The sequence below is a fragment of the Aphelocoma coerulescens genome, chromosome 5, assembly GCF_041296385.1.
Source record: "Aphelocoma coerulescens isolate FSJ_1873_10779 chromosome 5, UR_Acoe_1.0, whole genome shotgun sequence".
NCBI classification, from domain to species: domain Eukaryota; kingdom Metazoa; phylum Chordata; class Aves; order Passeriformes; family Corvidae; genus Aphelocoma; species Aphelocoma coerulescens.
Genome location: NC_091019.1, coordinates 41635480 through 41651901, shown reverse-complemented (window position 1 = coordinate 41651901; position 16422 = coordinate 41635480). Strand labels below are relative to the sequence as shown.

The 16422-nt window shown below is 36.3% G+C and overlaps 1 protein-coding gene across 8 annotated transcripts in view; it reads right to left on the bottom strand.

Moving 5' to 3' along the window:
* The window catches only part of NPAS3 (neuronal PAS domain protein 3), a 599417-nt gene that overhangs the window by 28133 nt on the left and 554862 nt on the right, over positions 1-16422 (bottom strand). For all 8 annotated transcript variants that reach the window (XM_069017784.1, XM_069017790.1, XM_069017786.1 and 5 more), the window contains one exon: positions 671-864. In XM_069017784.1, the coding sequence (XP_068873885.1) occupies positions 671-864 (194 nt within the window). The remainder of the gene's footprint in view (positions 1-670; positions 865-16422) is intronic.

The following is a 16422-nucleotide window of genomic DNA, read 5'->3' as shown; positions in this document are numbered from 1 at the left end:
CAGGCAGCCGAATTTAAATCCTCTCTTTCACCTTCTGAGATCACTCGTCACTATCACATCAAACGTAGCCCCCCCCACCCAACGCTTCATCACCTGTTCCCATTTCACTGCTGTCTTTCCCAGTATGCCCTCAACCAATTTTATTCTACAGTTTTCCCACCTCTAACTGCTACAGATCCCACCTCTCTAGCCTACTATCTAGGCCATCTGTGCTTCTGTTCCATTAAACACTGAGCATGATATGCTGTAATCTGCAAATTAGTTCAAAAATGGAAAACTTTAAAACTTCAGACAGAAAAACTTGTGGAGGGGAGGATGGAGGAGCATAAGGACAGGCATACAGGTCAGACCAACGTCTGTCTAGTCCCAAATCTTGCCTCTGAGAGGGACAGTGAAAGATTGTAAAAAGCAGAGAAAGCTTAGAGGAATATTTCCTGGTGTATCTTCTCCTATTCCAGCAAGACATCCTGAAAATTACAGTTTTTATTTACCTTTATCCTCTAAGAATGTAATGAAAATGAAGGTGGTGATGATGAGAGTGAATTCAATGCTCTCATACAACACCAAGATAACATCTCAAGAGTCAAAAATTTCAAAACTTCTTGCCAAGTCCATGCAACATAGAATACACACAACTAAAACAAAGAAATAAAGGATCTAAAGGCTGTACCTATTTTCACAGTAAATGATATTGAGGTCCATATTCACACGAGTGACAAACATGTGGCAGTCAATCCTGACTTCATTAATTGTAGGAGGTGGCAAAGCATGAGCAACGACAACAAGTCCCATGATTTGGCTGGGTACTGTCCGTCCGTGTGACAGTGATACTCTCAGACGCAACCGGCCTGTTATATGAATCACCTGGAAAATAAAAACAATAAAATAACCCCAGTGAATTCTGAATGCAACTGTGACATCAGTTTCTTTTAAAGGATAGCATTACTATTCCCTACAGATCACTTGACACAGCCTAAAATTTTACTAAGTAACTGCCAGTATCATTGTTAAGCTTCTTAATATTGGCTGCCAACGTGCCCTATATGTCCTCATGGCAAAAAGAACATAACAGGCAAATGCTTCACATTCATCACATAAAAACCTAAGAACTTCTGTGGTATTGATTTTTGCTGTGGTGCTTGTTACACAAAGAAAGAAAACAACAACAACAAAGTAAAAATTCAACAAAAGAGAGAGTGGGATAAAACTGAAATAATGAAGCTGGAAATTAATAAAATAACCACTCTATAGCATTTGGAAATTGGATAAGACACAAGAAAGATCAACAGTTTTGACACATAATGGGTTTAATTGAATTTTTAGTGACCTACACCATGGAGACACTCTTCACCACCTTGAATTTCTTCTTTGTGGTTGGCAATTTGAGAAGCAACAGCCTACAGGTGATCTATGAGCGCAGGTGCAGGATGGTCTTCCTGCATCCACAGAAAGGCATTTAAAGAGTTGGTAGACATGTAATGCCTTTGCCTAGTGCACTAGGCATGTATGGAGAGCTCTGGGGGTGGTAGTTTTCTTCCATATGCACAAGATAGTGCTCAGATCCAATAGCATCCATAAGAACTGCAACCCTGTTCTAAGAATGCTGCCTGAAATGGAGTAAACTGAAACTCTGGGAACAGAGTAATTCACCACTTCCAGTTCCACTCCTTCAGGGGTTCTGTGGATAAATTAAAAGGTTGTTTTATCCGGTAAAAGAATATAAATACAGCATATTGAAACAAAAATGGAAACTGCAGTTCCTGTACTTATGGATAAAAGAAGCATAAGAATTGGCAGTTGCAGGCTCTCACAGATTTTCATCCTCAGAATGTGTTACAACATCAACATTGAGAGAAGACTTCCAGGAGATGAGGGCCCCTTTGCAGACTCGCTACCCAGAGGTCAACAGAGACGTTGGCTGATATCAGGGGGACAGGAGGAGGGGACAGAAGTGGGGTGTAGTACTAAATGCACTGATACTCATCTCACAAAGATAGAAGACCAACTTTACTTCTGATCTGAGATTGATGATAGAAAGTGAGAGAGAAGAAAATTTTTCATTTTTAAAATTGCAAAGCACAAAGTGCATCCAAATTCAAATCTAATTCATGCAAGCAGGTCTGTAGTCTAAGACTTGAAGTGTGTTTCTTTTTTTCTAACATAATCATTGAAACATCTCCTTTCACCACTGTTTTACATTTCGAGCCTAGCCAGTGTGGTGAATCTGAATGGGGAAAGTGATTAGCTGTGTGTATGGACATTTCAGTTACAGGTTTCTGACCACCCATGCTTAAAGTAACTATTGCCTAAACTCACACTTAATGCACCTTTCAAGGGCAAACTATTCTATGAATATCTGAAAAAGTTCCTAAAGGCAAAGATGGAAAACCACCATTTCAGACCCACTTAATTATTTATTTTTCTTAAGACCTCATTAACTAATGAAGAAATAGCTAAAAGAAATAGGATTAACTTCACAGGAGGGGTAGTAATATTATATTTTGCTCCTTCTAGCTAGGCTTGCATATACATCTGCTTTTTATCATTATCTGTCTCTTTTTATCATGCAGTTTCAGCTTACTGCAAAACTTAAATCTCTAAATGCTTGGAAAAATGCTGATGGATAACTGTTAAAAATGTGAAAATTTATCTTAGCACTGAAAGTGCTATGCAAAAGTATAATTTTCCTGTTGTTTTTTCATAAGGGTCCTTATGCTAATATGTTTGAAGTTGGCACGAACACTTCAGGGAATTCTTAAGCTATATCATATTTATTCCTTCTTTGTGTTTTTCTAAACCTTCATGTCATTTGCAGCTAAATATCAACATGATTTGTTTTTGAACAACTCTCTATTCAGGCAGTACCTCACTTTTTTTCTGATTCTTCATCTGAAATACACTTCAGATGTAGTATTGCCCAAGTGACAGTTCCAAACCTGCTAGAACCACCATATATTAACATTGTTGAATTTCAAGAGAATATGCTTCCAGATTGAAATTATTTAGCTTGTTCCTAACTCTACCATGGATCAAAACATGTCCTGAATTCCCATATGAATTCAAATTTTAGGGGTCAGCACTCAATTGCATTCTGATTCTGTACACTGGGAAATGTACAGCAAACTGCCCATCAGTTCCAGTGCCTGTGTGCCTCTAAAGAAACTGTATTTCCATGCCTGAAATCCCTTTCTATGACAACATTAGTCAAATGCACCAAGTGGGAAAACCTAATTGGTAGTAAAAAACAATTCTAACTGTCATGACCTTGTCTATATTGTGAGTATTGCCACTTTTAACACTGGTTCATTTGAACTGGGATTAGGGGTGATAGGAATTATAGGGTCAATTATCTCCCATGGCTAAAATTAATCTCTTTATAATTCAATCCCACAGCACTAGTCTATCATATCCTAAAGCAGTATTATGACTTTAATGAAGCTAAATTGCAGCAATAAACTGTTTTATGAAGGACAATACTTGGCTCCAGAAGTAAATATTTAATAAAAATTTGCTAGGAATACTGAAAATAAAAAGTAAATGCAGCTCTTCTGTGCAGTTTTCTTTATAAATGCTTCCTTCTGAAAAGTAAGTCCTAATCAATCTTTATCTTCTTTCTAATAATGCCATACCAATAGACAGGCACATTTAGGTGTCACAGCAAGAGAAGGCAGTGATACTGTGTTCTGTCCACTACAAAAAGGTGGATGGATACTATACTCCTGATCACAGGATCATCAGAAACTTTGTATGTCAACAGCTGTACAGATTTCTCCATAATTTCTTCATCTACCTTCTAAATTAAATTAATAAGACTTCTTTTTTACTCTACTGGGAGCTGAACTGGGTTAACCAGAGATTTTTTTGCTTACAAACTGTTTATTAGTAGGTGCTATGATTCTATGATTCATTCTATAAAAGCACAGAGAAATCTCATGGTTGAAACACACCATGTGACCTGATCGAGGATTTTGCTTAGGCCATTCTGATCTATATTATTGCTTGTAGTGTAACCTTGGATAGACAGGTAGGTGAAGAAAAAAACATTTTGCAAAAATAAAACTTTTAACTCTGGGAAATGAAAATAACACATATGCTGCTGTAAAGATGTAATGTTGAAGCAAAAAAAATTCTGTAAAAATCTTCTGTGCCACTTAATTGCTTTGTTTAAAAAAAAAATTTAAATCAACTTTGCCTGACGCTCCGATATTGGAAAAAAAATTATTTGGCTTTTATTTTTAGCTGATTAGAAAATGGATTTGCAAAATATTGTAAGTACATGTAAACACAGTTTAAGAGTGTGGGAGTGTTAACAAGCCACACTGGTTGGACAAATATATATTTCTTTTCCCTGCCATATGCTCTCTTTAGTCATCTGTTAGTGATATGCACTTAGACGTGCTCTACTAATGTCTACTCATTATAAACAAGCACATCACAAAGACCTTGATAAAACCTTCCCTCTGTCAATACTTAAGGAAAGTAAAGCCCAGCGATCGAAAAACACATCTGGAACCTGCTCTTCATCCTTTAAAGCTAAATCTCACCTCTGAAGATGGAAATACTTTCTTTGTCAAAAGACATCTTTAAATATTACATCCATTTTTTTTCACATACATGTGATGTCAGAGTAAGGACATGCATTACCAGAGGCTATAAAAACCTGCAAGCATGAAAAATCTGTGAATTTCACCTTTCAGATGTCTCTGTGTGCTTCAAAACTTAAACTTCAATTTGAAATAAATTTCTAAACTGCTTCTTTTGTTCTCTGTGTAAATGACTATGCCAATTTATTGTGTGTGTGAAACCACAGCACTGGCAGAAGTTGTCCCTCCAGCTCACTTAATGAGACATTATATTTGAAGTCTTAAAATTATTGCTTAGAATCAATTTTTTAGAAAACAGTCACATACAAAAACATCCTAATGTAGTTTGTGCACCTAGGTACTCGTTTAGCTATTTTATAAACAACTCACACACACATTTATCCCCCTTTACAGAAACAACTGTGTTTCTGAAGGATATGTATATATATATATTTGTTTTGGTCTCTCAAAAATGTTATTTTATACTTCCAAAATCAACACAATTTTATACGTCCAAAATCTTTAAAACACAACCAATTTAAACCAATAAAGTTGTCCAAAGAGATATCTTACAAACTATACCCATTTTCTCACATTATTCTTTCAAAGAATTGTGTGGTCCTTCACTCACTGATACGCATACATGCTTCTCAAAACCTGTCTGTGACACCAGTGAGACAAATGTTTGAGCACTCTGCAAGGTAAAGAGCTTCTATATGGTTTCTGGTGATTCCTAAAGTAAGAGTGAACATTTGGAAGCAGGCTTTCCTCTGGACTATTAAAAGAAAACAGAGTCCAGTGTCACATCAGGAATTTACACAATGACATCTCAGAGCAGTTCCTTTTCTGACATAAAAATATTAACCATGTCTATCAACCTAAACTTCAGCATAGATTTCTTTATCTACCACACTTCTTTCCTGCCTGTATCCCACTGCAGTTACTACAACATTTCTACTTGCTTATGTTTTCTCAGGGTCAGAAGTTTGTTTCTGTGGTTCCACAGCCCTATTCTCACTGAGATCAAAGCCTGCTCTCCCAGTCTTGATGAAAGCTTTGGGAAAAGACATCATTGTCTCATATTTATCATTCAGCAGTATCTGGGATCTGAGAGGTCCAGTAAGGCCTTGTTTGTAGTTCCTGTAATACTTTCATATCCCTTTCTCAGACTTACTGCATTTCTATAAACACTACAGCATTACTAACAGGAGATTATCATGGAGCATGATATTTTGGTGTTGAAAAAGAATGAGCCACAACAACTGCAATATGTTGGATCATCCCACATGTGCAGCAAGACTGAGATGTCCCAAATGCATCCATCTTGCTGTGCATAGGCTTATCAATTCTCCATCATGTACCCTTTGCTTAACACACAGAGGACACATTGGGCTTGCCATGTGCATTTTACATGATGGGTTTCATCCATCATGTAAAGTTTGTAGCTGTATGTTCCTGTTGAATCAATGTTAGAGTTGCTATCTCTTTTAATGTATAGAATAACCATTCAATCATTTTCCCTTGTTAACATCAGCCATCTCCAATTTCATAAGCATCATCTATCTTTTCTCTTGGACAGCATAAGCAAATAACATGCCTACTTACGGTAATTGTTCTCAACACTTATTTGATTCAAAAATTTTTACTTCAGTTAAAAAGCCTTGAAAAAGTGCTTGTAAGCTGAAAACCCAGTATGTCTGGGGTCTTTTTTTCTGACTAGTTGTCCAGCTAATAAAAAGACATTGCTTCTACACACCAACCTTGTCCTATTGTATCAAGTCCACAACAGAACAAAGAAAAGTAGTATTTAGTGCATCTGTCACCGATACATTCAGAACCATGGTGGATGAAAATAAGACAAGGCAATAATCTCTGATTCCTGAGAAACAGCTTTGCAGCCAGCCTTGATTGAGTTAGGCACTGAATGCCACGTGAAACCGCTGTTCAGAGTTGTGGTCTTGAGCACCCATTCAAAGAATATGAGTCTGATTTCAAGGAGGGGGAACATTATTCCTAACACATACATAGTTTCAAGGTCAATAGCCTCTTTTCCATCTACAAGTACATTTCAAATCCCTTCAAATACACCTGCAAAAGTCTGAAAATGGAAATGGTATTTACATTTAAACAGCATATTTGGTCTCAGGACATATTTTATTGTTAAAAAGTCAATACTAGTTTTTGGAGACACTTTAGGCTTTTCCCATCTTTCCTCTGTTATCACTCTCTCGAATTAATAAGATTCAAAAGCTATTCTACTGCTTAAAATAGTCACAGGCAGAATTTAGGCTAATTCTAAGGGTTTTAAAAAAATGTATCCTTATGAGACCTCAAACTTATTGGTGCTTAAAGACAAGCATCATGTGAGAAACAACCCAGTGTGGTAGGCTCAGTTCATAGCACTTGCTCAATCCCTAAAGTGACCTGAGTAGAATATTATTGATTGCATATGAGGAATGTTGAGATCAGCAGCAAGCACAATAACCACAGTCACTTTCATTCAAGTGCACCACAGGGAACAGATCTCTTCTGTGCTAAAGTTACTGTTTTGAGCACACATGCAACAAACTGCTTGTTCCTCAAGCTCAGGATGCAGAAGGTCTTATCTGCCACTTACCTCTGACTAGATAATAAACTAAAGAGAAGGGAATGGGGACAGCTTTCTAACTCTCAAAAAAAGCCTGAAGGTAAAACAAGAACGTGAGATTGCCCAAGTTACATTGGTTGGGTTAAGGCTATCTTAAGAATACTCTGTGAGAGTAATGGAAGACTGTTGTATGATAAACAATTCCTAAAGCTGCCATAAAAACAAAACAAAACAAACCAAGCATTTTCAAGGGTGCACAAATGTTTTTCAAGAGTTATCAAATCTTAACAGCCTGGGAAATGAGCAGCAGACCAGAGGTTGCTCAAGCATTTATGGATTCTTTAGACGAACATTATTAGATCCTAAATTTATGGCTTCTTCGTTCTGTTACATGACACATTTACATTTTTTTAATTTGGGATAATAGATAAGCAGTTACTCTTCAGTATAGCATAGCACAGTGTCCTGCACTGTATATGAGCACATACCTATCTTTATTGCCATGATGGCTCTCATGTCAGAATTCTGAGGTCTGGTCTTGCACTGGTATACACTGCAGTAGTAAAAGCTGCATGATCAAGTCTGTCCTTTCAAAAGCATATCTGTATTGTAAAATACATTAATGATAAGACATCCTTTCCTGTGTTGTGATTTTTCATTAATTGCAATGGATTAGCAAGCTGCTTTTCTCTGAACAAAAGATGTTGTAGAGCTGACATTCCTGAAATCAGCTTTATAATATAAATTCAAGAAATATTGTGTTGAGTCATTGCACATTATTTTTCAGTTATTTTGCTTTATGTAACTGCAAAGGTTTCCATTTTCATAATCAGGCCCTGCAATAAGAATTTCAAAATTTCCACTATTAAACAGCATCCTTTAAATATATGCAGTATTAGTAATTTAAATTATTAGGTTTTATTTTAATACCTTTGAACCTTTAATAGATGTCTTATTAACAACTCTAGCAACACTATATTGTCTTTTCATAATGCAAAACTTAAAGGCATTTGAAGATCAACATTAAAAAAAAATGGATAAAAAAGAAACTAAATGAAATCAACACACAGCAACCTGAAAAAGTAGCCATAAAAATTGGGTTTATAACAGAATACTTTTTGAAGTAATTGGCACAAAGACTGTTCTAGTGCAGATTGCTGCAAGAGTGCTCTTGGCAAGAACATCATAAGCACTAGCAAAACTTTAATATGCTCAAACAGCCAAATACAAACTGACACCAGGAACCCATGTGTGGCAACAAACAGGAAAAAAATAGAGTATCTCAATTTAATACAAACCTACATACAAAGGGATCAATTTTTACAATTCGTGGTTTAGCATACAATACAGCTGTCCTCAGAGTGAATATAGAGTAGCTATACATAAGAAATTAGAATTATCAATTCAGGGGAATTTCTCAAGAGTCCTTTTGATATGTAATACAGCAAATATAATGACTTAGAAACCAGGCATCAATGTATTAAATGAGATCAGGTTGAGATCTATTTAGAAAAGACAGGTTTAAGCTGGAAAAAGAATCTCTTTGATATGACCTCCAGAGCAGACCATTTGCAGAAGGATTCAAGATGAGCAGATTTACCCTTGCATATCTATTTGCTTCACAGCTGCTTTAAAATATAAACTCCAAAATTTTTAATATTGAGTTATTGCAGAATTAAGTCTATATAGTAAAAATGGTTAAGAACCTTGGATTTTCTTGCACTTGCAAATGTTATAATGGATTTTGTTGAATTCAGAGGAATAGATGAGACATAGTTAATTTAAAATCTAGCTAACATAATTAACTTATTTATAAATGGTCTCTTATAGAATCTGGCTACTGCTGGTCAAGCTAAGAATCTGGCGTGTCTCAGAATTTTCAGTAGTCTGCATCCCTAATTTGTGGTCAATACACATTTAACCCTGAAACTCAAAAGATCAGTTCACTTTAACAGATTTGCCACTTCAAATCCCTCGGTGTTCAAATATGTTGCATTTTTTTTTCCTCATGGAATGTTTGAAGTCCCGTTTAAAAATAATGCCTTCAGGATATTTTTTCCTTAACACTATTTAAAGAAAGTTGAAAGCATTTAGCTATTGAAGTATGCAGGGTTCCAATAAAGGAATAGTCATCCCTGCCCATGAGCAAACTCTCTTGAAATTCACTATTCCAGAATTCTGGTGCTTTTGCCAGCAGTGAAATTTAAACCTAAAAAAGGACTTTTGTTGCATCAGTTCCAATGCATTTTATCAGAGTATTGGGGGATGGTGGAAAATGGCTACATCATTCTACAACAGAAAGAGTGAAAAGGTTGTTTACAAAAGTTAGTTTCAACTCTGTATGTCAGGGCAACCAAATCCTGTTGCACTAAAGACAAGTAATAATAAATATACTTCAGATCTAGTTTCTTTATTTCTTTCATTGCAGGGAGAAATAAAGAGGTTCTTTTAGGTTTTTTTTTCCTACTGTTTTGTTTGATGTAGTTCTTAGCAGTCCAACAATTACCTTAGGTGATTCTCTGCAAGGACTTGATAAGTGAGAAAGGACTAGATAAAACAAAATATCTGATATTAATGTATTTTTCCCACACAGAGAGAAAAAGATATAGAAAGTGCTGTTGTCTGTAAAGACAGAAATAGATTCCCCAAGTCAACCTTGATTAAGACAGAAATGTTTATGTTCTACTCAAGCTCTCCATCCGAAGTTGCAGCCCCAGAACTTGTTCTGAAGTTAGTCAAGAAAAATTACATTCACTCTTCCCAATTTTGTGGCTAAGTGGGAAGAAAGATCTGAGTTTTTCATATAGTAAAGCAGGGACACAAAATGGAGAAGGCTGAGAACTATTATTCAAATGTCATTAATATTATGGTTTCTCTGCTTGTGCTAATGGTGTCTGGGGTATGTTCCTACAGTGAAATGCAATTGTTTTGTTTATTTTAATGCTTGCACGCTTTCCCCTAGCATGGCCCAATTTTTGCTGGCTATATACAAGCACACAAGGTCTACCCAAAGATCTTGGACAACAAAATGTGTGAGCTTTCCTGCAGAATGCCACAACTGTGACAAACGCAAAACTGGAGATAGGCAAAAAGATTAATTTCCATAATTATTAATATGCTTTCACTTTCCTCATGTCAGTGACACATATGAGTATAAATGATGAAGTTTCAATATAAAGGGGAAAACAGACAGCAAGGTATATGAGCTGATGTTATGAAAAATACGACTGCAAATTTCAGAAAAGCTTCTACAGGTGAATAGTAATGCCTCCACATCCAGATGACAAAAAGGAATGATCATAAGAGAGGAGGCAAAATTCTTCTGGTATGTCTGCCAAGATCTAACGTCAGTACTAATGACTGTTCTTAGAGTTAATTTGAACAGTTTTAAATACACCTCTCAAGGTCCTGGTAAAGAAAATAGCTGGCATTGAAACCGCAAACCCCAAGCCCTAAAGTGGCTTTATAGAGACTTGGGCTGCAGGAGAAGGCTGGGGCACAAAACGACAGCCTTTCCAGAGGAGCAGCCATGTGTACTGTCATTACTAGGAAAAGTCCACCCATACAAGGGATGAGATTTCTTGAAGAAAAAACTTTTATCCACTTGGAGATGGATGGTCTTTGCAAAGCTGTGACCTTCTCCATGACAGCTACAAATGGACTACTATTTATGATTTGTTTCTATAATCCACTTAATGCAGCAAGCTAGATTATAGATAGCAATTTATTTGTAAAAATCATAATAAACCACCATTGTTTTAAATGCTAAATGTGGATAAATGGGGAAGAAAAACTGATGGGACAAGATTCGTGTTCTTGAATCTACACCAAAGAATTATGGCAGCCTCTTGCTTTATCTGCATTGGAATCAATTTAGTAATTTTTAATTCACTGATTTTCTGTTGTTTGCTTAACATTTATTAATTGATTGTCATTCTCATGCAATTAATTCAAAAGTTGGCAAGTTTAACATGCAGAGATTAATTTTCTTTTACTAACCCACCACTTAGAATACTTTTTTTTTGAAAAACAGGTTACCAAGAAATTACCTCCACATCAATCATATTTATAAGTGAAATACAGTAGGGGTGTTGCACGCCATCTGTCAATCCACACTGAACCTTTCCTTATAATTGGCTAAGTTTTTCTGGTCATTTCTATAAAATGACCAGAAAAAATTAGGAGAGCTCTGTCTTTCACACACTGCAGTCCTAACCAAAAGTCAGTTTGAACACCTAGGGCTTCCCTCTGCAAGGCTGGGAGTCTCTCAAATGAGAGTATGAATCTTAGGTCACACAGAAATAAATGGCATGCCTACCCCATCATCCAGTGGTCACAGGATCTGCACCTTTACAACAACCTACAGGTTGCTCAGCTGTCAAGTGTTTCTCATCTGGAATGAGAGCCATTCATTTGCCCTTCATGTCACACTCATTTACAATGGCTGAAATGTTTATTCAGGAGGGGAGTAGAGATAATGAGCAAGGGGCTATTCACGAGACTTCAGACTCGCTCTGCTCCTCATTGCAACACAAAACAGCAGAGTGAAAGGAAAAATAGCATTCCCTACTCTCATTATTTTATTATGGCTTTCACCATATTTGGTGCTTAACCGAAAGCTCCAGTTTCTGTGTCTTTTTTTGCTCTGTGTGTCACTTTGGCTGCTGCTGTAAAGTGGACAAATTGACAAAATAGACGTTTTTATAGAGAGAGGCAAAGGATATGTCTTAAACAACAAATATCTTTGTGGCCTATATAAGGCTAGAATGGACTCAAGCATTTTGATCTCAAAATGAGGATTTAATATCACTCACAGACAACACAAAGGTTCAGAAAAAATATGCAGTTAGGTGCAAGAAGACACACAGAATAAATTCAGCACTCAATGCAGACTGTAAGATACATGAGCGTGCAAGCTGTGATGCATGGAAGTGCTGCAGGGCCTTAGGAACCCGACCCAGACATTTATTTATTTTTGCACAGAAAATAAAACATGACCTTTCTTCTCTCTCCGGTAATGTGGGTAAGAAAGCTCTGTAGAGGAAAACTAGTCTTTTTCTGCATTTGAACTAAAATCTGAAGTTCTCTCTTCATGTAACAACTGAGGGTAGAACATATATGCAAATTTATACATGCTTTAATCTCTTGCATTGATTTAGTGGGACTAGATCTATGGTCTATTTATAAAATAAGACTTTGAATGATCTAAAAGATTGTGAGAAATGTATTCAGTACTTAACAAAACAAGATCAGTGGGTTTCCTATAGAAAACTAATGTGAAAATCTTAGAACAGACTCTTTTAGATGGATTTTAAAACTTTTTAATGGAAATTTTTACCAAGCACATGAATTCTCTGTTAAAATCAATCGAATCATTAATATCTTGTTAACCTGGTAGAACTTTTCAGTAAAGAAAGGGAAATAGGTTAGAAACATGCAAATTTTGAAGATTTTTGTATACTTTGATCTGGTGAGTCATTAGTAGCTCACTGCACATCCATCTACGCCCCTATGAAATTCAGTGGTGACTGGTACTGGTTAGACCATGTAAAACAGCTCAGGATTTGGCTTATTATCCTGTTTAACGCATTTCTATTATAATTTCTCCACTTCCATCTACTTATGCTGAGCACCTTCCTTAAATCTCAGGTGAAATCCCCAGGACACTTCATACAAACATGTACTTTGGATAATTGACTGTCTGGTTTAACTGCTAAATTTAAAGAAAGACAGGGCTATGACACTGTGTATTTTTTTGGATACATTTTCTGGCTTTGTGGGCTATTCGCTGCATGATTTGATAAAAACTGAGGCTAAATGAAGTCTACAATTGGTATTCCTACAGCCACAAGTTTATTGGCTTGGGGTTTTTTCCTTGGCTCTGTCTGTAAGGTTCATTACTTACAGTTACTGCAGAATCAATTTGAAATGGCCAAAATCAGTGATGGAATTTATAGCACAATAAACGTACTGCCATACAAGTGCTGCTACACATGAAAGGGCTTTGGAATATTTTCAGCAATCCTTCTACACAGCAGAGTGTTCTGTTTTTATCAATTTAACAGAATCACCACAGGTATATTCTAAGAGGTGTAATCCTGACAGCTGCACAGCAGATTTTCTCTGAGGCAGATATTTTTGCAGGAAAACAATATTATTGATAAAATCTTAGCATATCAGAACACAAAAAGGAAACTGCACACATCTTTTTCTTTCTCCCATCAGGCAGTTCCATTTCACTCTCAGAAAAAACTGCCCTGAACCAGAAAGAGTTTATGAAGGAAGCATTTTCACTCTCCTTGAGACATATATTAATTAATTATCAGCACTATGGCATGTGGAAAATGTGGAGGGCATTTGAAGCTAAAACATAAAGTATAGCATCAGCAGTTGCTTGTTTATAAAGTCTATAAAGATTTACATTTCTACTTAGTACATTTTTCTTTCCAAGTGTCTCTATTATAGACATCTCATATTTTACATCATTTTGAAGCGCAGAAAGTTTTAACTTTAGAATGATGCATTGTGAAAAAAAGACAGGAAAGACAGATGGCAGGCTGTCCTCCCCAAAACTCAATTTCATAATATGCATGTGATTGCTAATAGGCAGGCACTAAAAAACAATTTTCCTTGACGGAGAAGAGCTGATAAATTGTCAACATAAACTTTGTCTGTGGTTGCTCCAGTGATCTAAAGCTCTTCTGTGAGCTTTGTACCATCGAAGTCTGCATCTACCAACCATATAAAAATTTATGAATGCATATGACTAAAGTGACTGAAAACAACCCATAATGCATGTTTGTGTGTTGAGAATCAGCTCCTCTCTTCTTCAGGAAAGGTGGTGTCCCGTGCCCCATTCCTAACCCTGGACACTGTGGGAGATGCAGGCTGGACCCAGAGACGCCCTGTGAGCTAAGTGAAGCAGGGCTCTGCATTTAGGTATCTCCTAAGCACAGCGCTACGTCTAGCGGGGGGCTGACTTAACCAATGTAGTCTTTGTAACAATGCAACAATGCAAAAGATCACAAGAACTGAAAGCAGCTGATTTTTAGGAAAAAAATTATATATTTCTGAGCACTTGAGCAAGGAGAAATTAATGAAAAATCTAATGAGAGAACAATTTCCAAGAAGAGCAATATTTATCTAATACCTCAGACCTTCCAAAACATGTCAAAAGTGAGTTCACACGAAATAAAATTGAGCTTTCTGCTCATGCACAACAAATTCTTGGGGAAAATGTCCAAACTATTTGTGCACAGAATGAGACTTGTTTACATTGGAAGTGCAGAGTTCATTTCAGATTTAAATATATCACTGTAACTGGTAGCTACTAATTTTGATTTTTAAAAGGCTTATAACTATTAAATATTTTCATGCTTCTAAGAATTCCGATCTTATTTCTGAGAATAACTGAGAAGCAGCAACTCAACAGCAGATGAGCTGTGACTGTTATGTTATCAACATATTTGCCTGGAACAAAATAATGTGACGATCCCACCACATATTTAATTGCAAAAATTCCTCAAGTTTGATTGTGAAAAGACCGAAACATTTTGATCAGGTTTTTCTTGCTATACAGAGGAGACTTGCACTACTTGCAAGTATGTGACCAACTCTGTAAGATGAAGCCATGGGAAGAATACATATTTCTTGAACTTTCTTTTGATGGGAGTAACACTGTCAGTTTTGAAGGCACCAGAATGACATCCTATCCCTTTAATTTTGTGCAGTCTATATTGCTCGCTAAACATCCCCTAAAACAAGCAAAGAAACAAACAAATCAGTAGAAAAAGACTAGATCTCAAGCTTTGGAAATATTGTCAAATAGTAGTAAGATACATTCTCTTCCATGTAAGTTTGGATGGAGTCACTGATGTGCTATATTATTTGGTTTAGGATGGAAAAACATACAAAGATTGGAATTATAACTGAATACGTCTGTTAAAGAAAGGGGAATGGGAGGGTCTAATGTGCTATTAGAAATAAAAGTGAAAAACATTGTTTACCACAGATGAAACAGACCTTGTCTGTGTCCTTTTAATAGCAAGCAATTCGCACAGCATTGAGCACAAGAAGTTCAGAGATAATAAAATACTTATCCATAAAAGGTGAAATAAAACTTGTAACCCTCCTCAGGGTAACCTCTTCAGAGCTCAGACCTCTTTATACAATTTATATGAATTTTCAGTAAAGACTCCAGTATGAAGTTTGTAAGAAAATTACCACTTCTTGTAATACACTTAGTGTTTTCATTTGTTTGGGGTATTTTTTAATGAATTTTAAGTAACGGAGAAAATTAAGGTAATTGTGCTCTCCAGGCTTATTTTCAGATACTGATAATTTACCCTTAAGCAGGCACAAAATTCTTGATTCTATGGAAGAACAGACAAAAAATATAGCAGTAACAATTAAAATTTCTTATTTCATACTGATGCATTAAGGTATATAAGCTTCAGGGTCAGTATAAGCCTTGCTCAGCTTTCTTTAAAAGCATTGGGAGTAATAAAGACTTCCATTTTATCTTCAGTGAAATAATACTGCTGAAATATCACCTCATTTTTGATGTCAGCAGTGATTTCTTTTTACCTCCATGATGTCAAATGGGAATTATTATTATTAGAACGACAGCTTCCTAATGATGCTGTAAAAAGGAGAAACTGAAATTCTTTCCACTAAACATCTATATTCTGCTTTCTCCATAGGGTACAGCAGATGGGCTCAACCACACACCATTCTTCAGACAAATGAAGAGGCATGCTCAAACATTTAGAAACAGAAGCAGCTTAAACATCTAGGAACAGAGGCATAATGGCTTACTTTGTTATATAGTGGTGAATATGCACTCTGAAGAGTAGAGAAAAAGGACATTTACACTATAGCAGCTCCCTCTGGGAAACATGCCCTGCAACACTCATGATCAATTTTCTGTTCTAGATGGTAAAACCAGCAAATCAGTGTCCAGATCACTATCCAGGAGTCATTGCCCCAGGTAAAGTCAGGGAATGAAAGCCTCGTGTGACGGCTCCTGCTCAACTATTGGCTTCCTGTATGGCACACTGGGGGTGGACGTATCTGAAATGCTCTGTGCCTTTTTTTCCTCCTATTTTGTCAAATGACTAAGTACAGAAGAATGTTGCTTCATATGACACCAAAATATATTAATGAGTTTGGCTTTTGAGTAAATGATGGGCTTGAACCTTATGCTAACACCTATTCATGCAGAAAGTAGAATAGCAGATGCAAACCAGTGCT